A 26,783-nucleotide genomic window follows, 5' to 3' on the forward strand; every position below is an offset into this window, starting at 1 on the left:
AATAGATGATGTGTGTGGAGGTACAGGTGAACTTGTGGCGGATATGGAAGGATCCCTTGGGGCCTTGGAGGGAAGTGAGGGAGGAGGTGTGGGCGCAAGTTTTGCATTTCCTGCGGTTGCAGGGGAAGGTGCCGGGAGTGGAGGTTGGGTTGATGGGGGGTGTGGATCTGACGAGGGAGTCGCGGAGGGAGTGGTCTTTCCGGAACCCTGATAGGGGAGGGGAGGGAAATATATCCCTGGTGGTGGGGTCTGTTTGGAGGTGGTGGAAATGACGAAGGATGATACGATGTATCTGGAGGTTGGTGGGGTGGTAGGTGAGGACCAGTGAGGTTCTGTCCTGGTGGAGGTTGGAGGGGTGGGGTTCAAGGGCAGAGGAGTGGGAAGTGGAGGAGATGCGGTGGAGGGCATCGTCAACCACTTCTGAGGGGAAATTGCGGTCTTTGAAGAAGGAGGCCATCTGGGCTGTACGGTATTGGAACTGGTCCTCCTGGGAGCAGATGCGGCGGAGGCGAAGGAATTGGGAATATGGGATGGCGTTTTTACAGGGGGCAGGGTGGGAGGAGGTGTAATCTAGGTAGCTGTGGGAGTTGGTCGGTTTATAGTAAATGTCCATATTGAGTCGGTCGCCCGAGATAGAAATGGAGAGGTCTAGGAAGGGGAGGGAGGAGTCTGAGACGGTCCAGGTGAATTTAAGGTCGGGGTGGAAGGTGTTAGTAAAGTGGATGAACCGTTCAACTTCCTCGTGGGAGCACGAGGCAGCGCCGATACAGTCATCGATGTAGCGGAAGAAAAGGTGGGGGGTGGTGGTGCCAGTGTAGCTGCGGAAGAGCAGTCCTCACTTTCTCCGCGTTGAGTATTCATCCCACTTAGCCCGACACGACAGCACAGTTGTGAAGAGGAACAAGTATTTTTTTGCTCGCGTTTCCCTAGTTGATTGGTGATCTTTCTCTGTATAAACCCTTCCCCAACAAAAACACAAAAAAAATAAACAAAATGCTGTTTAACAGGTCAATCCACTCACCAACAGAACGGGTTATTGAATTACTTGCTCCTCCCTCATGTACAACAAGTCTTTTATTTTAAAATGTATGTATCAAATTTGATCAACTTCTTTAGTTCGGCCACGTTATTGCGCGCAATTCTGCTCACCACCCGACCAGGAGGACGTGCGTGCTTTGGAGAGGATATTTGCCAGGACCATTGCCTGGTCTCCACGGTTTTAGTTATGAGGAGAGGTTGAGTGAGCCCAGATTGTATCCCCTGGAAAGATGGAAGCTGAAGAATGGAGGTCAACAAAATTATGAGAGGTGTGGATAGGGTGGATACTCAAGGGCTTTTGTCCCAAGGTGAGGGTGAAAGTGAGGGCTGCAGATGCTGGGGTCGAGAGTGTGTGGTGCTGGGGAAGCGCAGCCGGTCAGGCAGCATCCAAGGGCAGGAGAATCGACATTTCGGACAGGCGCAGGTTCAAGGTGGGGGGAGCTTTTTCACAGAGAGTGCTGGGTCCCTCGACTGCTGTGCCAATGGAGGTGGTGGGAGCTGGTGCGTTAGCAGCGTTTAAGGTGTATCTTGTGAACAGGGGGTGAACAGAGGGACCGACACCGCACGTGGGCATTAAGCAGCGGGTCTAAATAAGGATTATAATTTGCGCTGGTCATAGAGTCATAGAGATGTACAGCATGGAAACAGGCCCTTCGGTCCAACCCGTCCATGCTGATCAGATATCCCAACCCAATCTAGTCCCAGCTGCCAGCACCCGGCCCATATCCCTCCAAACCCTTCCTATTCATATACCCATCCAGATGCCTCTTAAATGTTGCAATTGTACCAGCCTTCACCACTTCCTCTGGCAGCTCATTCCATACACGTACCACCCTCTGTGTGAAAAAATTGCCCCTTATATCTTTCCCCTCTCACCATAAACCTATGCCCCTCTAGTTCTGGACTCCCCGACCCCAGGGAAAAGACTTTGCCTAATTACCCTATCCACGCCCCTCATAATTTTGTAAACCTTTATAAGGTCACCCCTCAGCCTCCGACACTCCAGGGAAAACAGCCCCAGCCTGTTCAGCCTCTCCCTATAGCTCAAATCCTCCAACCTTGGCAACATCCTTGTAAATCTTTTCTGAACCCTTTCAAGTTTCACAACATCTTTCCGATAGGAAGGAGACCAGAATTGCACACAATATTCCAACAGTGGCCTAACCAATGTCTTGTACAGCCACAACATGACCTCCCAACGCCTGTACTCAATACTCTGACCAATAAAGGAAGGCATACCAAACGCTGCCTTCACTATCCTATCTACCTGTGACTCCACTTTCAAAGAGAAAGTTAAAATCCCCTACCATAACCACCCTATTATTCTTACAGATAACTGAGATCTCCTTGCAAGTTTGTTTCTCAATTTCCCTCTGACTATTGAGGGGTCTATAATACAATCTTAATAAGGTGATCATCCCTTTCTTATTTCTCAGTTTCACCCAAATAACTTCCCTGGATGTATTTCTGGGAATATCCTCCCTGAGCACAGCTGTAATGCTATCCCTTATCAAAAATGCCCAAAATATCAACTCAAAAATCTGGGTCCGTGACCTAGATGACACCTTTGTCATCACAAAACGAAACAAGACATTTAACATAATCAACAACACCCTCACAGGCATAAAGTTCACCAAGGAGCAAGAAACCGACAACAAACTCGCATTCCTGGACGTCACAATCGAAAGAAAGGACAAGGGAGAACTACAAACCTGCATATACAGAAAACCGACAAACACTGACCAAATACTTAACTACACCAGCAACCATCCCAACACACACAAACGAAGCTGTGTCAGAACAGGATTCCAACGAGCCACCCCACACTGCAGCACAGACGGACTTTGCAAAACAGAGGAGAACCACCTATACAACATATTCAAGAAGAATGGATACTCAAAACACGCAGTGCACAGATTCCTCAGGAACAAACCACAACAAGCAGACCAAACACAGCCAGAAACCCGAACCACCTTACCGTATATCAAAGAAGTCTCAGAAATGACAGCCAGACTACTGAGATCCCTCGGAATCCTAGTAGCACACAAACCCACCAACACTCTCAAACAAAAACTAATAAACTTAAAGGTTTACAACCCATGGACAAAACCAAAGTCATCTACAAGATTCCATGAAAGGTCTGCCACAAACACTACGTAGGACAAACAGGAAGAAAGTTAGCCACCAGGATACACGAACACCAGCTAGCCACAAAAAGACACGGCCCTCTCTCCCTCGGAGCCCTACACACGGATGAAAAAAAAACCATTTCAACTGGGCCAACACAGCTATCCTGGGACAGGCAAAGCAAAGACATGCCAGAGAATTCCTAGAGGCCTGGCACTCCAACCACAACGCCATAAACAAACACATAGATCTAGATGCCATCTATCAACCCCTCAGAAAACAAACAGGAAATGACATCACCACAAACCCCAGGAACCCCATCCTGGAGAAAGATATAAATAGAAAGCAAGAGACAACAGCTTCGCTTCACTTGGAGGTCACCACTGATGATGTTACCTAGCCAGGTAATGAAACGTCTGGATATCACACCTACAGCTCAGCGAGCAAACCTACATCCTAAAAATGCCTCACCCCCCCTCCTCTCTTGCCTCCCTTTCTCTCCTTCCTGTAGCATTTGTATCCTGGAACATTAAGCTGCCAGTCCTGCCCATCCCTGAGCCCTGTTTCTGTAATTGCTATGATATCCCAGTCCCATGTTCCTAACAATGCCCTGAGTTCATCTGCCTTCCCTGTTCGGCCCCTGGCATTGAAATAAATGCAGTTTAATTTATTAGTCCTACCTTGTCCCTGCCTGCCCTGACTGTTTGACTCACTTCTGTTCTCAGTCTCAGATTGATCTCTTTCCTCACTATCTCCCTGGGTCCCACCCCCCCATGTTACTAGTTTAAATCCTCCCGAGCAGCTCTAGCAAATCTCTCCGCCAGTATATTAGTCCCCTTCCAATTTAGGTCCAATCCGTCCTTCTTGTACAGGTCACTTCTACCCCAAAAGAGCTTCCAATGATCCAAAAATGTAAATCCTTCTCCCATACACCAGCTCCTCAGCCATGCATTCATCTGCTCTATCCTCCTATTCCTGCCCTCACTAGCTCATCACACTGGGAGTAATCCAGATATTACTAATCTCGAGGACCTCCTTTTTAAATTCCTGCCTAACTCTGTAATCTCCCTTCAGAATCTCAACCTTTTCTCTTCCTATGTTATTGGTTCCAATGTGGACAATGACCTCCTGCTGGCCCCTCTCCCCCGTGAGAACATTCTGCACCCTCTGAGACATCCTTGATCCTAGCACCAGGGAAGCAACACACCATTCTGCTTTTTCGCTGCTGGCCACAGAAACATCTGTCTGTACCTCGGACTACAGAATCCCCTAACACAATTGATCTCTTGGAATGCAATGTGCCTCTCGTTGCATTAGAGCCAGTCTCAATACCAGAAACTTGGCCGATCGTGCTACGTTCCCCTGAGGATCCATTACCCCCTACATTTTCCAAAACGGCATACCTGTTTGAAATGGGGATAGCCACAAAAGGCTCCCTACCTCTCTCACCCTTCCTGGAGTTACCCCATCTCTGTGACTGTATCTGAGACTTTCCCCCCTTCCTATAACTGCCATCCATCACTTACTGTTGCTGTTGCAAATTCCTCATCGCTTCTATCTGTCTCTTCAACCAATCCATTCAATCTGATAAGATTCGCATCCACCAGCATTTGTGGCAGATATAATCCGCAGTAACCCTTAAACTCTCTTTAAACTTCCACATCTGACAAGAAGTACATCTCACTCCAAAGGCTATTTTTGCTCCTTCACAAACTACAGACCCAGAAAATAACACCGTCTTTATTCCTCTACAAAACCCTGGTCAGAGGCTGGATGAGTAACTCACCTCCTGACTCCCCCCAAAGCCTGTCCCACCATCTCCCAGGCACAACTCGGGACCGTGATGGTGCCCTGCAGCCCTCTGGGTATTCCAGGTTCTTCCCACGATGTGTAGATTACATGGATTGGCCGTGCTAAATTGCCCGTAGTGTCCAGGGATGTGCAGGTTAGGTGGATGAGCCATGAGAAATGCAGGGTTACCGGGATAGGGTAGGATGTTGTTTGGAGGGTTGTTGTGGACTTGATGGGCCGAATGGTCGGTTTCCACACTGCAGGGATTGTATGATTCTGTCACCTCCAGTTAGATCCCCTCTGAGCTGCCCACGTTCCTGACTTGGAAATGGAAGTGGCTGTTCATTCAGTGTCACTGGGTCAAATTCCTGGGAGTCCCTCCTTACTGGCTGTGCCTGGGGTGTCCCTACAGCCCATGTGAGGTGGAAGACCTGATAAAATGGCGCACTTAGAACAACCTAGCTCTCAATGCCGGCAAAACCAAGGAACTCATTATTGACTTTTGGTGCCCACCTACACATTAACAGCACAGAGATGGAACGAGTGGAGAGTGTCAAGCTCCTGGGAGTGCTCATCCACAACAAGCTTTCTTGGACTCTTCATGTGGACGCACTGGTTACAAAGGCCCAACAATGTCTCTTCTTCCACAGGCAACTGAGGACATTTGGCATGATGGCAAATACCCTCGCCAATTTTTATAGGTGCGCCATCCAGACTGTACCACTCAAGATCGGAGACGGTTACAGAGAGTGGTGAATTCGGCCTGGACAATCACAAAGGCCTCCCTCCCATCTACAGAATCCATCTCCCAGGCCCCCGCTGTCAGGGAAAGGCTGCCAGTATTCTCAAAGATCCATCCCACCCTGGCAATGTTTCCCTACAAACTCTCCCATCGGGGAGACGGTACAGAACCCTGAACACACGCACCAGTCGGTTTCACAACCATTTCAACCCTGCTGTTGTTAGAATACTGAATGGACTCTCAAACTCTTCACATTCCCCTGTCCCTGTGATTTATTTTTGCCGCTGTTTCCCGATTATTTACTTATCTGTGTGACTTCACTCTGTGATCTGCCTGTACTGCTGGCAAGATAAAGCTTTTCACTGTCCCTGGTACACAGGACATTAAGTTCAATTCGATCTCAAGGCCATTTTGGAGGCCATATTCCCTTCAAAATTTTATCTGATTCTATAAGATCCTCCCTCATTCCTCCAGATTCCAATGAATATAATCCCAGTCTCTCCTCATAAGCCAATCCCCTCAACTCCAGAATCAACCCAGAACCTCCTCCATGGCCCAGTACATTGTTTCTCAGGGAGGGGAGACTGAAACTGTACACAGTACCCCAGGGTGTGGTCCCACCAGCTCCCTGTACAACTACAACATAACCTCCCTGCTTTTAATCTCAATCCCATTATCGATGAAGGACAAGATTCCATTTGCCTCCCTCATTACCTGTGGTACCTGCAAACTAACCCTCTGTGATCCATGTACAAGGACACCCAGATCCCTCTACATAGCAACATGCTGCAATCTTTTACCATTCAAGCAATCACCTTTTTACTGATACTCTGACCAAAATGGGTGACTCCCCGTTTATTAACACAGTAATTCCAACTGCCCACTCACTCAACATATCTCTGTGTTCGTCTGCAAAGTTTCACAGGCCTCTGCACGCTTTCCCCCGGCCACTCATCTTAGTGTCATCCGCAAACTTTGACGCACTACACATGGTCCTTAACTCCATCGACGTGAACGGTGAATAATTGCGGTCCTCGCACTGATCCCTGAGGCACCCCACTAGTAACTGATTGCCAACCAGAGTAGCTCTCATTTAACCCCACTCTTCACTTCCTGTCAGTCAACCAATCCTGATGAAGGGCTCCTGCCCGAAACGTCGATTCTCCTGCTCCTTGGGTGCTGCCTGGCCTGCTGTGCTTTTCCAGCAATACACTCTCAACTCAATCCCCTATCCACGTTACACATGCATCCTTATCTTAGGCAGCATCCCCTTGTGAGGCACCTTTTGGGAAATCTAGGTACACCACATCTACTGGGTCCCCGTTGTCCACCTTCTTATAATATCTTCACAGAATTCCAAAAGATTTGTGAAGCAGGACTTGCCCTTTGTGAACCCATGCTATATCCGTACAACGGGACAATTTCAATCAAGATGCCTTGCTAGTCTTCCTTGATAATAGACTCAAACATCTTCCCCACTATAGAAGTTAAGCTTGTGGGCGGCACGGTGGCACAGTGGTTAGCCCTGCTGCCTCACAGCGCCTGAGACCCAGGTTCAATTCCCGCCTCAGGCGACTGACTGTGTGGAGTTTGCACGTTCTCCCCGTGTCTGCGTGGGTTTCCTCCGGGTGCTCCGGTTTCCTCCCACAGTCCAAAGATGTGCGGGTCAGGTGAATTGGCCGTGCTAAATTGCCCGTAGCGTTAGGTAAGGGGTAAAGGTAGGGCTATGGGTGGGTTTCGCTTTGGCGGGTCGGTGTGGACTTGTTGGGCCGAAGGGCCTGTTTCCACACTGTAAGTAATCTAATTCTAACCGGTCTCGGATTCCCTCCCTGTTTAAACACTGACGCCACATTTGCTGTTTTCCAATCTGCTGGGACAGCATTTACTGATTCAAACCTCAGAAAATTCAACAGCACATTGAGAAATGTAGGAATATGCACCAGGTTAATGGTTGCTTTCAATTATCCACATTTTGCAATGAGGGAGGAGTTACAATCAGATCACAGCCACCCACAGACATACACACACCCTACAGAGTCAGTCAGGAGGGTAGAACACACATTAAATCCTCACCGCTGCGTCTCTCAGGGTCAGTTGGACTGAAGAGAAATCCAAGATCTCGGGAGAGGGCAAAATGTGGGTCTGTCTGTTCATCACTCACTTCCTCCTCCTCGTATCTTCCACCACTGAACATCGTAAGTGTCTCGAATTTTAATTTTCTGGGAGACGTTGAAATGGTGTTGGTTGTAGCTGTCAGACTGGTACAGGGAGCAAGGTGCCTGGGACATGGTGAACCTGTCACACAGGGCTGATTATTTTCAACTTAAAGCCTGACTGAAATCTCAGGAGTCTACTCATCCCCTCGGGAAAGTTCGGACTGGGGAATGGTATCTGTTTTACGCCCAGTGTGGATTCAGTTGACTGATTAACAGGAAGCTGTTTTAAGACAGAAAAACTGGAGAAACTCAACAAGGCTAAAACATCTGTGCACAGAGAGAGAGAGTGAGAGAGAAAAAAGAGAAAGAAAACTTCAAGAGTTTAACATTTCGAGTCTGACCGGACTCTCGTTCAGGAATGAGAAGGGAGGTACTTACGAGGTGTGTTTACTACAGACCGAGAAGGGAAAGATTGCTGGGGGGGGTGGGGGAGACGTAGCAAAAATCTGAAGAGTTTTCCTTTTTAGATCAGGAAGTGGAATCCGAAATGATTTCGCCAAACTCCACACTCTAATAGAATCACCACCTGCACTCTGTAAAGTGATAGAGTTTTTCACAGGGTGCAGAGAGGACCTTCAGCCCACTATCTCCTCCTATCCACTTTCCCAGGAATTTACCCATAGCCTTGTACGTTCAAGTGCTCATCTTATTCAGTGACTTGAGGGTTTCAGCCTCAGCCAAATTTTCTGGCAGTGAGTTCCATATTCCCATCGCCCTGAAGGTAAAAGATTGATTCCTCAAATCCCCTCTAAATCTCCTGCCCCTCCACATTTAAATCCTCCCTCTCCTGATCGATGCTCTCCGTAATTATTTTGCACCTCAGTCAGGTCTCCCTCAGTTCTCGCTTGCTCTGTGGAGGACAACGCCAGCCTAGTTGGTGTCCGAACGATTCCAGCCCAGGTGAACCAGCACTAATATCAAAGGCTTTCCTACAGGGAGTCACGTACCGCTGTCAGTGGGGACCACTACTTTAGTGGCAACTCCACTTCAAAGTGCACAGCAGAAAATCCAGGCTGAGAATCTCAGTTTCAAAGTGTCGGAGGGTCAGTGCTGAGGGAGTGGGCACTGTCGGAGGGTCAGTGCTGAGGGAGTGGGCACTGTCGGAGGGTCAGTGCTGAGGGAGTGGGCACTGTCGGAGGGTCAGTGCTGAGGGAGTGGGCACTGACGGAGAGTCAGTGCTGAGGGAGTGGGCACTGTCAGAGGGTCAGTGATGAGGGAATGGGCACTGTCGGAGGGTCAGTGCTGAGGGAGTGCTGCACTGTCAGAGGGTCAGTGCTGAGCGAGTGGGCACTTTCGGAGGGTCAGTGCTGAGAGAGTGGGCACTGACGGAGGGTCAGCACTGAGGGAGTGGGCACTGTCGGAGGGTCAGTGCTGAGGGAGTGGGCACTGTCAGAGGGTCAGCACAGAGGGAGTGCCGCACTGTCAGAGGGTCAGTGATGAGGGAGTGGGCACTGACGGAGAGTCAGTGCTGAGGGAGTGGGCACTGTCGGAGGGTCAGTGCTGAGGAAGTGGGCACTGTCAGAGGGTCAGTGATGAGGGAGTGGGCATTGTCGGAGGGTCAGTGCTGAGGGAATGGGCACTGTCAGAGGGTCAGTGCTGAGGGAGTGGGCACTGTCAGACGGTCAGTGCTGAGGGAGTGGGCACTGTCAGAGGGTCAGTGCTGAGCGAGTGGGCACTCTCGGAGGGTCAGTGCTGAGAGAGTGGGCACTGACGGAGGGTCAGCACTGAGGGAGTGGGCACTGTCGGAGGGTCAGTGCTGAGGGAGTGGGCACTGTCAGAGGGTCAGCACAGAGGGAGTGCTGCACTGTCAGAGGGTCAGTGCTGAGGGAGTGGGCACTGTTGGAGGGTCAGTGCTGAGGGAGTAGGCACTATCGGAGGGTCAGTGCTGAGAGAGTGGGCACTGACGGAGGGTCAGCACTGAGGGAGTGGGCACTGACGGAGGGTCAGCGCTGAGGGAGTGGGCACTGTCGGAGGGTCAGTGCTGAGGGAGTGGGCCCTGTCAGAGGGTCAGTGCTGAGGGAGTGGGCACTGTCGGAGGGTCAGTGCGGAGGGAGTGGGCACTGTCGGAGGGTCAGTGCTGAGGGAGTGGGCCCTTTTGTAGGGTCAATGCTGAGGGAGCGCTGCACTGTTGGGGGGTCAGTGCTAAGGGAGTGCCGCACTGTAGGAGGGTCTGTGCTGACAGAGTGGGCACTGATGGAGGGTCAGCGCTGAGGGAGTGGGCACTGACGGAGGGTCAGCGCTGAGGGAGTGGGCACTGACGGAGGGTCAGTGCTGAGGGAGTGCCGCACTGCGTGAGGGTCAGTGCTGAGCGAGTGGGCACTGTCGGAGGGTCAGTGCTGAGGGAGTGGGCACTCTCGGAGGGTCAGTGCTGAGGGAGTGGCGCTGTCGGAGGGTCAGCACTGAGGGAGTGGGCACTGTCGGAGGGTCAGTGCTGAGGGAGTGGGCACTGTCAGAGGGTCAGCACAGAGGGAGTGCCGCACTGTCCGAGGGTCAGTGATGAGGGAGTGGGCACTGACGGAGAGTCAGTGCTGAGGGAGTGGGCACTGACGGAGGGTCAGTGCTGAAGGAGTGGACACTGACGGAGAGTCAGTGCTGAGGGAGTGGGCACTGTCGGAGGGTCAGTGCTGAGGAAGTGGGCACTGTCAGAGGGTCAGTGATGAGGGAGTGGGCATTGTCGGAGGGTCAGTGCTGAGGGAATGGGCACTGTCAGAGGGTCAGTGCTGAGGGAGTGGGCACTGTCAGACGGTCAGTGCTGAGGGAGTGGGCACTGTCAGAGGGTCAGTGCTGAGCGAGTGGGCACTCTCGGAGGGTCAGTGCTGAGAGAGTGGGCACTGACGGAGGGTCAGCACTGAGGGAGTGGGCACTGTCGGAGGGTCAGTGCTGAGGGAGTGGGCACTGTCAGAGGGTCAGCACAGAGGGAGTGCTGCACTGTCAGAGGGTCAGTGCTGAGGGAGTGGGCACTGTCGGAGGGTCAGTGCTGAGGGAGTAGGCACTATCGGAGGGTCAGTGCTGAGAGAGTGGGCACTGACGGAGGGTCAGCACTGAGGGAGTGGGCACTGACGGAGGGTCAGCGCTGAGGGAGTGGGCACTGTCGGAGGGTCAGTGCTGAGGGAGTGGGCACTGTCAGAGGGTCAGTGCTGAGGGAGTGGGCACTGTCGGAGGGTCAGTGCGGAGGGAGTGGGCACTGTTGGAGGGTCAGTGCTGAGGGAGTGGGCCCTTTTGTAGGGTCAATGCTGAGGGAGCGCTGCACTGTTGGGGGGTCAGTGCTAAGGGAGTGCCGCACTGTAGGAGGGTCTGTGCTGACAGAGTGGGCACTGATGGAGGGTCAGCGCTGAGGGAGTGGGCACTGACGGAGGGTCAGCGCTGAGGGAGTGGGCACTGACGGAGGGTCAGTGCTGAGGGAGTGGGCGCTGTCGGAGGGTCAGCGCTGAGGGAGTGCCGCACTGCGTGAGGGTCAGTGCTGAGCGAGTGGGCACTGTCGGAGGGTCAGTGCTGAGGGAGAGGGCACTCTCGGAGGGTCAGTGCTGAGGGAGTGGCGCTGTCGGAGGGTCAGTGCTGTGGGAGTGGGCACTGTAGGTGGGTCAGTGCTGAGGGAGTGGGCACTGTAGGAGGGTCAGTGCTGAGGGAGCAGGCACTGTCGGAGGGTCCTTTCAGACTGTTCTCTCTGGCAGATCCCAAACACCCTTTGGCAAATACCTTACTGACGGGTAGCAGCAGCGTACCCTGATTGTGGGATCAGAAAGATATCAGAGTTTCAAAGTGAATCCGAGTATCTGCTAATGATCACACTGTCCTTTTTGGGGGGACAGGGGGAGGGTGTAATGCTAGCTGTACCTCGAAACCTTGTGAAGTACTTTAGGCCATTCTGAGGTGACAAATCACACTCTGTATGAAGTTCGGAGCCGGACTGGGTGTGGTCTACATGTCTTGTTACCTTTGCTTTTATTTGCAGCTTCCACACACGGATAGGAACCTGTTACAGTAACAGAAGAGCTGGTTCTGCAGGAGGGATTTAAATTATAAATACTCACCGTGCACGGGGTAGGAGGGGGGAAGAGGCTATGACGAGTTCAGGTTTACTCTGTGGGCTGCAATAATTGCAGTCGGCTGTCTGCTGGTTACTCCTTCGGTGACTCATTCATGTTCATCTCCATTTCTGTCAGTTTCACTCACCCACAGGAGAAAGGCTGTTTCATATCCAAAGCCATTGGACAAGCACTGACCCCTTTACCTGGTAATATCAGAGGCTGTTTCTTCCAACACTCTCTCCGCTGACCTCCCCTGCCCCCTACCCCTCACCCACCCTGCCCCATCCCTGCCGAATAACCTGAGAACGAAAGCAGACAGCTGCCCTGTCCTAACACCGCCCCCACCTTGGCACGGTGAGCTGCCCTTACAATCAACATTCCAGATTTATATTCACTGTCTACTCTTCAAATCAATTAATCAAATCATCCCTCCAGCCCCTGCACCCCCTCCCTATCACTGTCAACCCCTCCAGCCCCTGCACCCCCTCCCAATCACTGTCACCCCCTCCAGCTCCCTACACCCACTCCCTATCTCTGTCACCCCCTCCAGCCCCTACACCCCCTCCCTATCTCTGTCACCCCCTCCAGCCCCTACACCCCCTCCCTATCTCTGTCACCGCCTCCAGCCCCTACACCCCCTCCCTATCTCTGTCACCCCCTCCAGCCCCTACACCCCCTCCCTATCTCTGTCACCCCCTTCAGCTACTACACCCCCTCCCTATCTCTGTCACCGCCTCCAGCCCCTACACCCCCTCCCTATCTCTGTCACCCCCTCCAGCCCCTACACCCCCTCCCTATCCCTGTCACCCCCTCCATTCCCCTACACCCCCTCCCTATCTCTGTCACCCCCTCCAGGCCCTTACACCCCCTCCCTATCTCTGTCACCCCCTCCAGCCCCTACACCCCCTCCCTATCTCTGTCACCCCCTCCAGGCCCTTACACCCCCTCCCTATCTCTGTCACCCCCTCCAGGCCCTTACACCCCCTCCCTATCTCTGTCACCCCCTCCAGCCCCTACACCCCCTCCCTATCTCTGTCACCCCCTCCATTCCCCTACACCCCCTCCCTATCTCTGTCACCCCCTCCAGGCCCTTACACCCCCTCCCTATCTCTGTCACCCCCTCCAGCCCCTACACCCCCTCCCTATCTCTGTCACCCCCTCCAGCCCCTACACCCCCTCCCTATCTGTCACCCCCTCCATTCCCCTACACCCCCTCCCTATCTCTGTCACCCACTCCCTATGTCTGTCACCTCCACCAGCCCCTACACCCCCTCCCTATCTCTGTCACCCCCTCCAGCCCCTACACCCCCTCCCTATCTCTGTCACCCCCCTCCAGCCCCTACACCCCCTCCCTATCTGTCACCCCCTCCAGCCCCTACACCCCCTCCCTAACTCTGTCACCCCCCTCCAGCCCCTACACCCCCTCCCTAACTCTGTCACCCCCTCCAGCCCCTACACCCCCTCCCTAACTCTGTCACCCCCCTCCAGCCCCTACACCCCCTCCCTAACTCTGTCACCCCCCTCCAGCCCCTACACCCCCTCCCTATCTCTGTCACCCACTCCCTATGTCTGTCACCTCCTCCAGCCCCTACACCCCCTCCCTATCCCTGTCACCCCCTCCAGCCCCCTACACCCCCTCCCTATCTCTGTCACCCCCTCCAGCCCCTACACCCCCTCCCTATCTCTGTCACCCCCCTCCAGCCCCTACACCTCCTCCCTATCCCTGTCACCCCCTCCAGCCCCTACACCCCCTCCCTATCTCTGTCACCCCCCTCCAGCCCCTACACCTCCTCCCTATCCCTGTCACCCCCTCCAGCCCCTACACCCCCTCCCTATCTCTGTCACCCCCCTCCAGCCCCTACACCTCCTCCCTATCCCTGTCACCCCTCTGCTCTCCTCCAGTTCTGGCCTCTCCCTGATTTCTATCACTCTGCCATTGGGGAATTGCCTGGGGGCCAATCTCTGGAATGCCCTCTTTAAACATCACTGCCTCCCTGTCTCCTCTTTGGTTTACAGGCCTTAGTTGTAGGACACACTAGCCAAGAGGGTGGAGTGGTGTATGGTGGACGCATTGGTGAAATTTGCCCTTGGAATCATATTTGACATGTTTGTTCTGTTTAGTTTTGGTACAGGAATGGGTATAGGAATGGCCTAAACTAATTGCCAGAATGATATACAATCTTCATCTCAAACGCATGCAGAATCTGTCAAATTAAGTGCAGAACCGATCTGCTTAGGACAGTTTTCCCGGCCCCAGTGCTCTGTACCGCTCTCTTGTAGATCAATTCTGCCCGTGTGCAAGTCACAGCAATTATTATTACTGTGCTGTATTTAATTTCACTTCTCAAAGTTGTCCACTAAATTCTTCATTAATAAAAGCAGCAAAAAGTTAAGGTAACATGATTCCCCCTTGCAGTCTGTGTCTGGCTCACAGACATGGGAAGAGACCATGACACGTTTTACCTGAGGATGCTGCCATGGTGTGGTGACGCACTGCTATCTCACAGCGCCAGGGACCGGGGTTCAATTCCACCCTCAGGCAATTGTCTGTGTGGAGTTTGCACATTCTCCCCCAGGTCTGTGTGGGTTTCCTCCAGGTGTTCCGGTTTCCTCCCACAATTCAATGATGTGCATGTTAGGGTGGATTGGCCATGGGGAATTGTCCCATAGTGCCCAGGGATGTGCAGGTTAGGGTGGATTGGCTATGGGAAATTGTCCCATAGTGCCCAGGGATGTGCAGGTTAGGGTGGATTGGCCATGGGGAATTGTCCCATAGTGCCCAGGGATGTGCAGGTTAGGGTGGGTTGGCCATGGGGAATTGTCCCATAGTGCCCAGGGATGTGCAGGTTAGGGTGGGTTGGCCATGGGAAATTGTCCCATAGTGCCCAGGGATGTGCACGTTAGGGTGGGTTGGCCATGGGAAATTGTCCCATAGTGCCCAGGGATGTGCAGGTTTGGGTGGGTTGGCCATGGGAAATTGTCCCATAGTGCCCAGGGATGTGCAGGTTAGGGTGGGTTGGCCATGGGGAATTGTCCCATAGTGCCCAGGGATGTGCAGGTTAGGGTGGGCTGGCCATGGGGAATTGTCCCATAGTGCCCAGGGATGTGCAGGTTAGGGTGGATTGGCCATGGGAAATTGTCCCATAGTGCCCAGGGATGTGCAGGTTAGGGTGGGTTGGCCATGGGAAATTGTCCCATAGTGCCCAGGGATGTGCAGGTTAGGGTGGGTTGGCCATGGGAAATTGTCCCATAGTGCCCAGGGATGTGCAGGTTAGGTGGGTTGGCCATGGGAAATTGTCCCATAGTGCCCAGGGATATGCAGGTTAGGGTGGATTGGCCATGGGAAATTGTCCCATAGTGCCCAGGGATGTGCAGGTTAGGGTGGATTGGCCATGGGATATTGCTCCATGGTGCCCAGGGATGTGCAGGTTAGGGTGGATTGGCCATGGGATATTGCTCCATGGTGCCCAGGGATGTGCAGGTTAGGGTGGGTTGGCCATGGGATATTGCTCCATGGTGCCCAGGGATGTGCAGGTTAGGGTGGGTTGGCCATGGGATATTGCTCCATGGTGCCCAGGGATGTGCAGGTTAGGGTGGATTGGCCATGGGAAATTGCTCCAAGGTGCCCAGGGATGTATGGTCTAAGTGAATCTTTCATGGAAAATGCAGGTTTAGAGGGATAGGTGGGATGCTGTTTGGAGGGTTGATTTGGACTTGGTGGGTCGAATGGCCTGCTTCCACACTGTAGGGACTCTATGTTCAGGGTGCTATTATAATCGAAAAGACACTTCTAACCCCTTGACTGTGAATTTAAGAGGTGTATTTGTTCATGGTTTTTACTTTGAAGAGAAGTTGTAAGACAGAAGCGCAGTACATCTACCGATACCACAAGAGTATACAGCTCTTTTTTTTAAAAGGTTGGAACAATAGAAGTAGCCTGGCCGGGTGTGGCCAGCTGTCATGGAATCAGGACATCTAGTTTTCTTTTTTAGTTTTTAGCTTTAGCTTTAAGCAGTTGCAGTTGTGGTCTCTATATTCATTCTCTCAATCACGGCCAAAGACTTGGGGTTCTCTTTCTAAACTGTAAGATTACACGTGAGACAAAATCTGTTTACTGAATTTGCCGTTGTTCCAAAGGGGTGTGTTTTTGGGAGGTTACTATATTGGAGCAGCTAATTAGTCATAGTTATTGTATCTATTATTTGGTTAGATTTTCCACTAGAGTTGTTATTCTGAGTTCCTCTTTCTTTGGTTGTATTTTAACTACAGTGTTTGAGTAAATTGTGCTTTTTGCTTAACGTCAAATAGTCTGACCATAAGACCATAAGACATAGGAGTGGAAGTAAGGCCATTCGGCCCATCGAGTCCACTCCGCCATTCAATCATGGCTGATGGGCGTTTCAACTCCACTAACCAGCGTTCTCCCCGTAGCCCTTAATTCCTCGAGACAACAAGAATCTATCAATCTCGGCCTTGAAGACATTTAGCGTCCCGGCCTCCACTGCACTCTGTGGCAATGAATTCCACAGGCCCACCACCCTCTGGCTGAAGAAATGTCTCCGCATTTCTGTTCTGAATTAATGTTCTGAATTAATGACCGATTGCATTGCACCTGGAACACAGCATTGCCTTAAAAATATGAAACTGTGCGGGTCTAGGATATGTTCTTAAAATATTTTGCGGGGTGTGGTCCATATCAATGAACATATGTTTATATTTTCGATGCATAATAGATGCTGCAGATAGTAAGTCGCACAGTGATGTGACAGGGCACCACAGCATACAGCAACAGCAAATCTACCCGGCAAAGACTTCCTTCAGGCACCACCATCACCACCGTGCTGGCCATCCACCCCATCCCAGGGCAGGCTGCAAGGATGCACTCGCATGTCCGATACTGAAAAAGCACCGTCACCCTCACTTTGGCAAATACAAAGTCACCTTCCCCCTGGGGCGCCCCAGTACCGCCAACATTGGTGCTATCTGCCGTTACAGAGGGCACAAGAAGGCACATGGTGACACCCAGCCCCCAAACACTGGATTCTCCTTCTTACATCGACGGATTGAAACAATTGAGAAGATGGAGAAGGGTTACAGGGACTGCTGTCACAGTCCAAGCAGCTTTTCCAGACTGGCATGCTCAGAGAACGTGGTGAGTGATTGAACAACCTCCTGATTGGACCTTCTTAGATCCTGTCCATGTTCCACCTCAGACATTAATACTCCCGCTGTTTTTTTATTTTCAATAGGAATCATTATTTCCAAACCCCACCAGTTCCGACACCCTCCCCAACTCTGTCGCCCCCTCCGGCCCCTACACCCCCTCCCTATCCATGTCACCCCCTCCACCTCCTACAACCGCTCCCTATCTCCGTCACCCCCTCCATCCCCCTACACCCCCTCCCTATCTCTGTCACCCCCTCCAGCCCCTACACCCCCTCCCTATCTCTGTCACCCCCTCCAGCCCCTACACCCCCTCCCTATCTCCGTCACCCCCTCCATCCCCCTACACCCCCTCCCTATCTCTGTCACCCCCTCCAGCCCCTACACCCCCTCCCTATCCCTGTCACCCCCTCCAGCCCCTACACCCCCTCCCTATCTCTGTCACTCCCTCCAGCCCCTACACCCCCTCCCTATCTCTGTCACCCCCTCCAGCCCCTACACCCCCTCCCTATCTCTGTCACCCCCTCCAGCCCCTACACCCCCTCCCTATCTCTGTCACCCTCTCCAGCCCCTACACCCCCTCCCTATCTCTGTCACCTCCTCCAGCCCCTACACCCCCTCCCTATCTCTGTCACCCCCTCCAGCCCCTACACCCCCTCCCTATCTCTGTCACCCCCTCCAGCCCCTACACCCCCTCCCTATCTCTGTCACCCTCTCCAGCCCCTACACCCCCTCCCTATCTCTGTCACCCCCTCCAGCCCCTACACCCGCTCCCTATCTCTGTAACCCCCTCCAGCCCCTACACCCCCTCCCTATCTCTGTAACCCCCTCCAGCCCCTACACCCCCTCCCTATCTCTGTCACCCCCTCCAGCCCCTACATCCCCTCCCTATCTCTGTCATCCCCTCCACCCCCTACACCCCCTCCCTATCTCTGTCACCCCCTCCAGCCCCTACACCCCCTCCCTATCTCTGTCACCCCCTCCAGCCCCTACACCCCCTCCCTATCACTGTCACCCTCTCCAGCCCCTACACCCCCTCCAGCCCCTAACACCCTCCAGCCCCTAACTCCCTCCAACCCCTACACCCCTCTCCCTGTCTCTGTCATCCCCTCCAGCCCCTAACACCCTCCAGCCCCTAACACCCTCCAACCCCTACACCCCCTCCCTATCTCTGTCACCTCCTCCAGCACCTACACCCCCTCCCTATCTCTGTCACCCCCTCCAGCCCCTACCCCCTCCCTATCTCTGTCACCCCCTCCAGCCCCTACATCCCCTCCCTATCTCTGTCATCCCCTCCACCCCCTACACCCCCTCCCTATCTCTGTCACCTCCTCCAGGACTTACCCCCCTCCCTATCTCTGTCACCCCCTACACCCCCCTCCCTATCTCTGTCACCCCCTCCAGCCCCTACACCCCCTCCCTATCTCTGTCACCACCACCAATTCTGGACTATTCTGGAGCGTTTCAGGAATATCTCTGGGACACACACACCCACCAACCCCACCGCCCTGGGGCTGAATACTTCAACTCCCCCTCCCACTCTGCCAAGGACATGCAAATCCTGGGCCTGCTCCACTGCCAACTCCACGCTGCCTGATGCCTGGAGGAAGAACACCTCATCTTCCCCCTTGGGACCCTCTAACCACACAGCATCAACGTTGACTTCTCCAGTTTCCTACTCTCCCCTCCTTCCACGTCATCCCAGATCCAACCCTCCAACTCTGCACCGCTCTTGTGAACTATCCTACCTGTCCACCTTCCTTCCCACCTGTTCGCTCCATCCTCCGCTCTGACCTATCACCATCCACGCCCCCCCCAACTGCATCTACCTACCGTCTTCCCAGCTACCTTCCACTCCCCCTCCTATTTATCTCTCAGCCCCCCCCCCGCCTCACATTCCTGACGAAGGGCTTATGCCCCGAAACGTTGGTTCTCCTCAGATTCTGCCTGACCTGCTGTACTTTTCCAGTGCCGCACGTTTCGACTCTGCCTCCCCAGCATCTGCACTCCTCGCTTTCTCTTCTTTGAAATTTAAACAGAGGCTGGCAGTTGTCTGTCAGTCGTCGTTAGCTGGTGCATTTTTGATACTGTGATGTCTGGCTCTGTCGAAGGGCCTGATGGTGTCGGGGCTGTTTTAGTGCTGTCTAATCTCTCCCAACAGTGGAAGAAAGAGCTGGATATGTTCTGCATTATGGAGCTGTCAGTGAAAACCAGGCATTATCATTGCTGCACCACTGCATTGCATGAACGATATAATTGCTTTCAGCACGCTGCCTGGAAGCACCGCTACGTTGATGACACTCGGCTGGGAAGGAACAGACATATCCTCGTGGGTCGCGATGATGCCACCATGTTAACCATGTCATTGCCAAATGTCATCTTCCCTCCCGGAGAGCCCAACCGAGAGAATATCCACAACATTTGCAGCCTGAGAAAGATCCGGCCACGATATTCGAGCGAGTCTCTGCCTCAGTCCAGCTACAGTCAGCTGACTCGTCAGGCCAAGGCAATTGATGGGCTCGAGGCTAGCTACGAGAAATGCTGCACTGATCACAACAAGTTGGCATGTGCGCACAAACAGGTAAGCAACTCAGGGACAGGGTGCTTCCCCTTCGACAGCCTCAGCTGGGGAACCGCTCCGGGCAGTTGGTTCCAGTGGTTACCACCGTCTCCTTATCATTCACCTGGTGCCACAAGGAGGTACGTTCGAAATCCAGTCCACAGCCTCCAACGCAAAGTCCCAGTCCACATTTATACTGCCATCACTGAGGGAGTGGGCACTGCTGGAGGGTCAGCGCTGAGGGAGTGGGCACTGCTGGAGGGTCAGCGCTGAGGGAGTGGGCACTGTCGGAGGGTCAGTGCTGAGGGAGTGGGCACTGCTGGAGGGTCAGTGCTGAGGGAGTGGGCACTGTCGGAGGGTCAGTGCAGAGGGAGCGGGCACTGTCGGAGGGTCAGTGCAGAGGGAGCAGGCACTGTCGGAGGGTCAGTGCTGAGGGAGCAGGCACTGTTGGAGGGTCAGTGCAGAGGGAGTGGGCACTGTCGGAGGGTCAGTGCTGAGGGAGCGGGCGCTGTCGGAGGGCCAGTGCTGAGGGAGCGGGCACTGTCAGAGAGTCAGTGCTGAGGGAGTGGGCACTGTGGAGTGTCAGTGCTGAGGGAGTGGGCACTGTCATAGGGTCAGTGCTGAGGGAGTGGGCACTGTGGAGTGTCAGTGCTGAGGGAGTGGGCACTGTCATAGGGTCAGTGCTGAGGGAGTGGGCACTGTCGGAGGGTCAATGCTAAGGGAGTGGGCACTGTCGGAGGGTCAGTGCTGAGGGAGTGTTGTACTGTTGGAGGATCAGTGCTGAGTGAGTGCTGCACTGTGGGAGGGTCAGTGCTGAGGGAGTGGGCACTGTGGGAGGGTCAGTGCTGAGGGAGTGCCGCACTGTCGGAGGGTCAGTGCTGAGGGAGTGGGCACTGTCGGAGGGTCAGTGCTGAGGTAGTGCCGCACTGTCGGAGTGTCAGTGCTGAGGGAGTGGGCACTGTTGGAGGGTCAGTGCTGAGTGAGTGCCGCACTGTGGGAGGGTCAGTGCTGAAGGAGTGGGCACTGTGGGAGGGTCAGTGCTGAATGAGTGCCGCACTGTCAGAAGGTCAGTGCTGAGGGAGTGGGCACTGTCAGAGGGTCCGTGCTGAGGGAGTGCCGCACTGCCGGAGGGTCAGTGCTGAAGGAGTTCGCACTGTCAGAGGGTCAATGCTGAGGACAGCTGATTGCCTGCCCACCATTACTGATGGCTAGCTTTTGATTTCAGATTGATGAAGCCAATTTTCAGAGCTCTAGCTACAATGGGTATTTGAACCCCTGTGTTTCACTGCCTGGCCTTCTCCTCCTCGCTCTGTACTGAGTTCACCTTGGATGTAGGGTTTGGTTTGTTTGGGACTGAGGGAGAGTCACATGTCTGGGTACATAGTCTGAAGCCCAGTGAGTAGGCCGCTGCTGACAGTGTGTGAGGTCACACAATTCCCATGAGGAGGGGACAGCATTCGATTTCGGAGGGTCTGTAACCACAGACAGATGACCTACTCTCACGTCCACCTCCAAAAGAGGTAGCAGTTGCATTTGAGATGCAAGTGGTCTTCAGATTGGAATAGCCTGGGGGTGTGACCCTCCGACAGTGCGGCGCTCCCTCAGTACTGACCCTCCGACAGTGCCTGCTCCCTCAACACTGACCCTCCGGCAGTGCGGCACTCCCTCAGCACGGACCCTCTGACAGTGCCCACTCCCACTTTCACACTGTAGGGATTTCTATGATTCTTTTCACTGTGTTCATGTGTGTAGTATGTGGCAATAAAGTCAATTCCATCCAATCTTACAGTGGAAGCAGATGTTGCTGGAATACTGTGACAGCAAGTTATCCTCAAGTAACTCAGACGATCAATGCTGCTGGAAGAAAGAAGATGAATTGTTTACCTGCTTCAAATATATCGCTGCTTACCCCAAGTATGACCACGAGATAACAACCATCAACCTGGTCAATGTGACAGACAATGCTCTGCTCACACTGTGTCAGAACCATTTAAAATTGCTGACCAAAAGGTGAGGGGCATGGATAGAATAAATAGACAAAGTCTTTTCCCTGGGGTCGGGGAGTCCAGAACTAGAGGGGCATAGGTTTAGGGTGAGAGGGGAAAGGTATAAAAGAGACCTAAGGGGCAACTTTTTCACGCAGAGGGTGGTACGGGTATGGAATGAGCTGCCAGAGGATGTGGTGGAGGCTGGTACAATTACAACATTTAAGAGGCATTTGGATGGGAATATGAATAGGAAGGGTTTGGAGGGATATGGGCCGGGTGCTGGCAGGTGGGACTAGATTGGGTTGGGATATCTGGTCGGCATGGACAGGTTGGACCGAAGGGTCTGTTTCCATGCTGTACATCTCTATGGCTCTATGACTCTCAAAGGTGAGGGGCCAAGCTGTTTGAGAAGGTCTTGAGTTTTGAGAGTCTTTGTTTTGAGTTTTCAGTTTTGAACCTTGAACTGCCACTTCCCCCACGGTCACCACCAAGTGTTCCTATGTAAGGGACCACAGATGTTGTAAAGCTCCCTCTACACTGTCCCTCCCATTAAACACTCCCAGGGACATGGGACAGCATGGGGTTAGATACAGAGTAAAGCTCCCTCTACACTGTCCCCCATCAAACACTCCTAGGGACAGGGACAGCACGGGGTTAGATACAGAGTAAAGCTCCCTCTACACTGTCTCCCCATCAAACACTCCCAGGGACAGGGACAGCACGGGATTAGATACAGAGTAAAGCTCGCTCTACACTGTCTCCCCATCAAACACTCCCAGGACAGGGACAGGGACAGCACAGGGTTAGATACAGAGTAAAGCTCCCTCTACACTGTCCCCCCCATCAAACACTCCCAGGGACAGGGACAGCACGGGATTAGATACAGAGTAAAGCTCCCTCTACACTGTCTCCCCATCAAACACTCCCAGGGACAGGGACAGCACGGGATTAGATACAGAGTAAAGCTCCCTCTACACTGTCTCCCCATCAAACACTCCCAGGGACAGGGACAGTATGGGGTTAGATACAGAGTAAAGCCACCTTTACACTGACACCCTCAAATTCTCCCAGGTACAGCACGAGGTTAGATACAGAATAAAGGTCCCTCTACACTGTCCCCCCATCAAACACTCCACAGGACAGGGAGAGCACGGGTTAGATACAGAGTAAAGCTCCCTCTACACTCTCCCCCATCCCAGGGACAGAGACAGCACGGGGTTAGATACAGAGTAAAGCTCTCTCTACACTGTCCCCCCTTCAAACCCTCCCAGGACAGGGACAGCACTGGGTTACATTCAGAGTAAAGCTCCCTCTACACTGTTTCCCCCTTCTCCAATCAAACCCTCCCAGGGACAGGGACAGCAGTGAAGGGATTTGCCTTTCTGATGATGGCACTGTTGAATAAACTGACAGTTTAACTTGATCAGGGTATCACAGGGATTTTTTAAAAAAAGTTTATGAACTGCACTGCCATTCCCTACCACTTCCTGGCGACCTGGGTTGGGAGAGCGAGATGGAGGATAAAATTCAACAAGGGGTGGAGCGTGGAGAAAGGAAATACTTAGAAACGGATTTGTTTGTTGACTGAAGTGTTTTTATGTATTCAGGCCGATATCCAAGCTCTTGACGATGATACGGAGTGACTGCTGTTCCCATAGCAACCCGAAGCAGAGGAGTGATTGTGTTGTCGAGAAGGTCAGGATATACCTGCTTTTGTGATTTGTTTGTTCCCTCCCCCCCGGTGGCTCTTTTAATGGTGCTATCTGACTGTGTCGGGAATCACAGACATTATCATTATGCCAGGCTGCCACTCAGACCAATCCCATCTGTGTGGAACACAGCAGCAAGGGATGCTGGTCCATCCCAACACAGACTCATGGGTTTCAGTAAATGACTGGTTAGAGTCCAGAAAAGACATTGTTATCACACACAATTATAGAGTCACAGAATGGTATAGCACGGAAACAGACCCTTCGGTCCAACTCATCCATGCTGACCAGATATCCTAAATTAATCCAGTCCCATTTGTCAGCAGTTAGCCCATACCCCTCTAAACCCTTCCTATTCATGTCCCCCTCCTTTTAAATGCTGTAATTGTCACTTCCTCTGGCAGCTCATTCCATACACGCACCACCCTCTGTGTGAAAAAATTGCTCCTCAGGTCCCTTTCCCCTCTCACCTTAAACCTATGCTCTCCAGTTCAGGACTCCCCAGGCAAAAGACCTATTCACCCTATGCAACTCCCTCACAAATTCATAAATCTCTGTAAGGTCACCCCTCAGCCTCCAGGGAAAACAGCCCCAGCCTGTTCAGCCTCCCCCTGTAGCTCAAACCCTACAACCCCGGCAACATCCTTGTCAATCTTTCCCGAACCCTTTCAAGTTTCACAACATCGGCGCACCTAAACCCTACATCGCTGAAGCTGGTCACCAACACACTGACACCTCCTCCTGCGACCCCCTTTTGGCCACGATCACAACCTGTCATCACCAAACTATCACCTCCAAGACCATCCACGGTCTCATCACCCCCAGCTGATCTCACAACCTCATCGTCCCCCAACCCTGCACCGCCCTTGGTTCTATTTCTTATCAAACCTCCACAAACCTGACTGCCCCGGTCTCTACCTGTCAAAGAACAAAGAAAATTTACAGCCCAGGAACAGGCCATTCGGCCCTCCAACCCTGAGCCGATCCAAATCCACTGTTTAAACCTATCGCCCAATTCCTAAGCTATCTGTAACCCTCTGCTGCCCACCTACTCAGGCGTCTTAAGTGAATCTACCTTGCCTGCCTCTACTACCTCCGCTGGCAATGTGTTCCAGGCACCTACCACCCTTTGTGTAAAGTACTTGCTGCGTGTATCCCCCTTAAACATTTCACCTCTCACCTTGAAAGCGTGACCTCTCGTCATTGAATCCCTCACCCTGGGATCTCTATCTACCCGGTCTATACCCTTCATGGTTTTGTAGACCTCAGTCAGGTTCCCCCCTCAATCTCTGTGACTCACAACGTCCTTCCTATAGCAGGGTGGTCTGAATTGAATGCAGTATTCCAAAAGTGGCCTCACCAATGTCCTGTACAAGATGACAACCCAATTCCTCATTAAACAACATGGTTATGTAGAGCTGAACCCTAGCATTGTGTTTCATTGAGTTGGCCAGCTGAATTTAGCTCAGCTGTCAGTAGGAGTTGGTACTCAGTGACTTGCCAGTAGGAAAGCTCAGTACTGTCATCTAGTGTCTGCCTTTGATCAACAAATTGTGACAGAGACTTGGGAACATCTGAAGAGGTGGCGCCTCTGGAGTTAAGACACTGAGTGTTTGCTGCTCTGCCATCAGTTCAAATCTATCTCAATCAATGGGGGAAAAATAAACCGATTCTCATCACATTAGGAGACAGAACAATATCGCTAGTTAGTTTGGACAGCCTCCAACATGAATTCAGACAAACGGGCAACAGAAATGGAAGCATTCCTCAACAATGTATAAATACAATCACACTTCCTGCTGTGACAGTGTAGAGGGAGCTTTACTCTGTATCTAACCCTGTGCTGTCCCTATCCTGGGAGGGTTTGATGGGGGGACAGTGTAGAGGGAGCTTTACTCTGTATCTAACCCCATGCTGTCCCTGTCCCTGGGAGTGTTTGATAGGGGGAGAGTGTAGAGGGAGCTTTATTCTGTATCTAACCCCATGCTGTCCCTGTCCCTGGGAGTGTTTGATAGGGGAAGAGTGTAGAGGGAGCTTTACTCTGTATCTAACCCCGTGCTGTCCCTGTCCCTGGGAGGGTTTGATGGGGGGAGAGTGTAGAGGAAGCTTTACTCTGTATCTAACCCCGTGCTGTCCCTGTCCCTGGGAGTGTTTGATAGGGGGAGAGTGTAGAGGGAGCTTTACTCTGTATCTAACCCCGTGCTGTCCCTGTCCCTGGGAGTGTTTGATGGGGGGAGTGTGCAGAGGGAGCTTTACTCTGTATCTAACCCCGTGCTGTCCCTGTGCTGGGAGGGTTTGATGGGGGGGACAGTGTAGAGGAACTTTACTCTGTATCTAGCCCCGTGCTATCCCTGGGAGTGTTTGATGGGGGGACAGTGTAGGGAGAGCTTACCCCTGTATCTAAACCGATGCTGTCCCTGTCCAGGGAGTGTTTGATGGGGGACAGTGTAGAGGGAGCTTTACTCTGTATCTACCCCCGTGCTGTCCCTGTCCTGGGAGTGTTTGATGGGGACAGTGTAGAGGGAGCTTTAATCTGTACCTAACCCCGTGCTGCCCCTGTCCCTGGGAGTGTTTGATGGGGGGACAGTGTAGAAGAAGCTTTACTCTGTATCTAACCCCGTGCTGACCCTGTCCCTGGGAGGGTTTGATGGGGGGACAGTGTAGAAGAAGCTTTACTCTGTATCTAAACCGATGCTGGATCTGTCCTATGAGTGTTTGGTGGATCAGTCCAGAGAGAGCTATAATCTGTATCTAGTCCTGTGCTGACCATGTCCTGTTGGATCCTGATATCTCCAATCCTCGTTGCTAACTTCCCAAAATGATAGAAGTTAAAAATCACACAACACCAGGTTATAGTCTAACAGGTTTAATTGGAAACGCACCAGCTTTCGGAGCGTCGCTCCTTCATCATCAGCGTGTGCTTCCAATTAAACCTGTTGGACCATAACCTGGTGTTGTGTGATTTTTAACTTTGTACACCCCAGTCCAACACTAACGTCTCCAAATCGTTCCCAAAATGAGAAGCTGACTCATGGCTGTGATTCCTGGTCTTGGTCGTGGTGGAAAGATTACCACAGTAAGTTACAAAGAACTGTAAAACTTCAAAAGAGACTCCTTACTGTCTCATTTTGTTTCCACAGAAACGGTCTTTCTTTAGTCGCATCTGTGGCAGTCACTATGCTACTCGGAAAAACCATCTGAACTGCTGCTCCCAAGATACTGAGTCCTGCTTCAATAATCTTTATCTGTCCAACATTACAGTGGCCGCTAGGTATAATTTCTAAGTGGCATGGGGAACCTTGTGGTTCAGTTGGTGATGGCTTCAAGCGATTCAAATATACAAAGTGAAATATTAAATGTCTTGATTCTCTGATTTGTAGTTTCTACTTTGGATAAATTTTAATACATTTAAGGGATGCTC

The 26,783-nt window shown here is 52.5% G+C and overlaps 1 protein-coding gene across 1 annotated transcript; it reads left to right on the top strand.

Annotated features, from left to right (window-relative positions):
- The first annotated feature begins 7,715 nt into the window (after window positions 1–7,715).
- On the top strand, window positions 7,716–26,735 carry LOC132805592 (extracellular matrix protein 1-like). Its single transcript, XM_060820726.1, has 6 exons — window positions 7,716–7,893; window positions 16,676–17,094; window positions 19,267–19,686; window positions 21,455–21,675; window positions 23,261–23,348; window positions 26,503–26,735. The coding sequence occupies exons 1-6, from the start codon at window positions 7,833–7,835 to the stop codon at window positions 26,644–26,646; spliced, it is 1,353 nt and encodes a 450-aa protein (XP_060676709.1). The 5' UTR covers window positions 7,716–7,832; the 3' UTR covers window positions 26,647–26,735.
- The last annotated feature ends 48 nt before the right edge of the window (window positions 26,736–26,783 follow it).

This window comes from Hemiscyllium ocellatum, chromosome 50 (genome assembly GCF_020745735.1).
Source record: "Hemiscyllium ocellatum isolate sHemOce1 chromosome 50, sHemOce1.pat.X.cur, whole genome shotgun sequence".
In the NCBI taxonomy this organism is placed as follows: Eukaryota; Metazoa; Chordata; class Chondrichthyes; order Orectolobiformes; family Hemiscylliidae; genus Hemiscyllium; species Hemiscyllium ocellatum.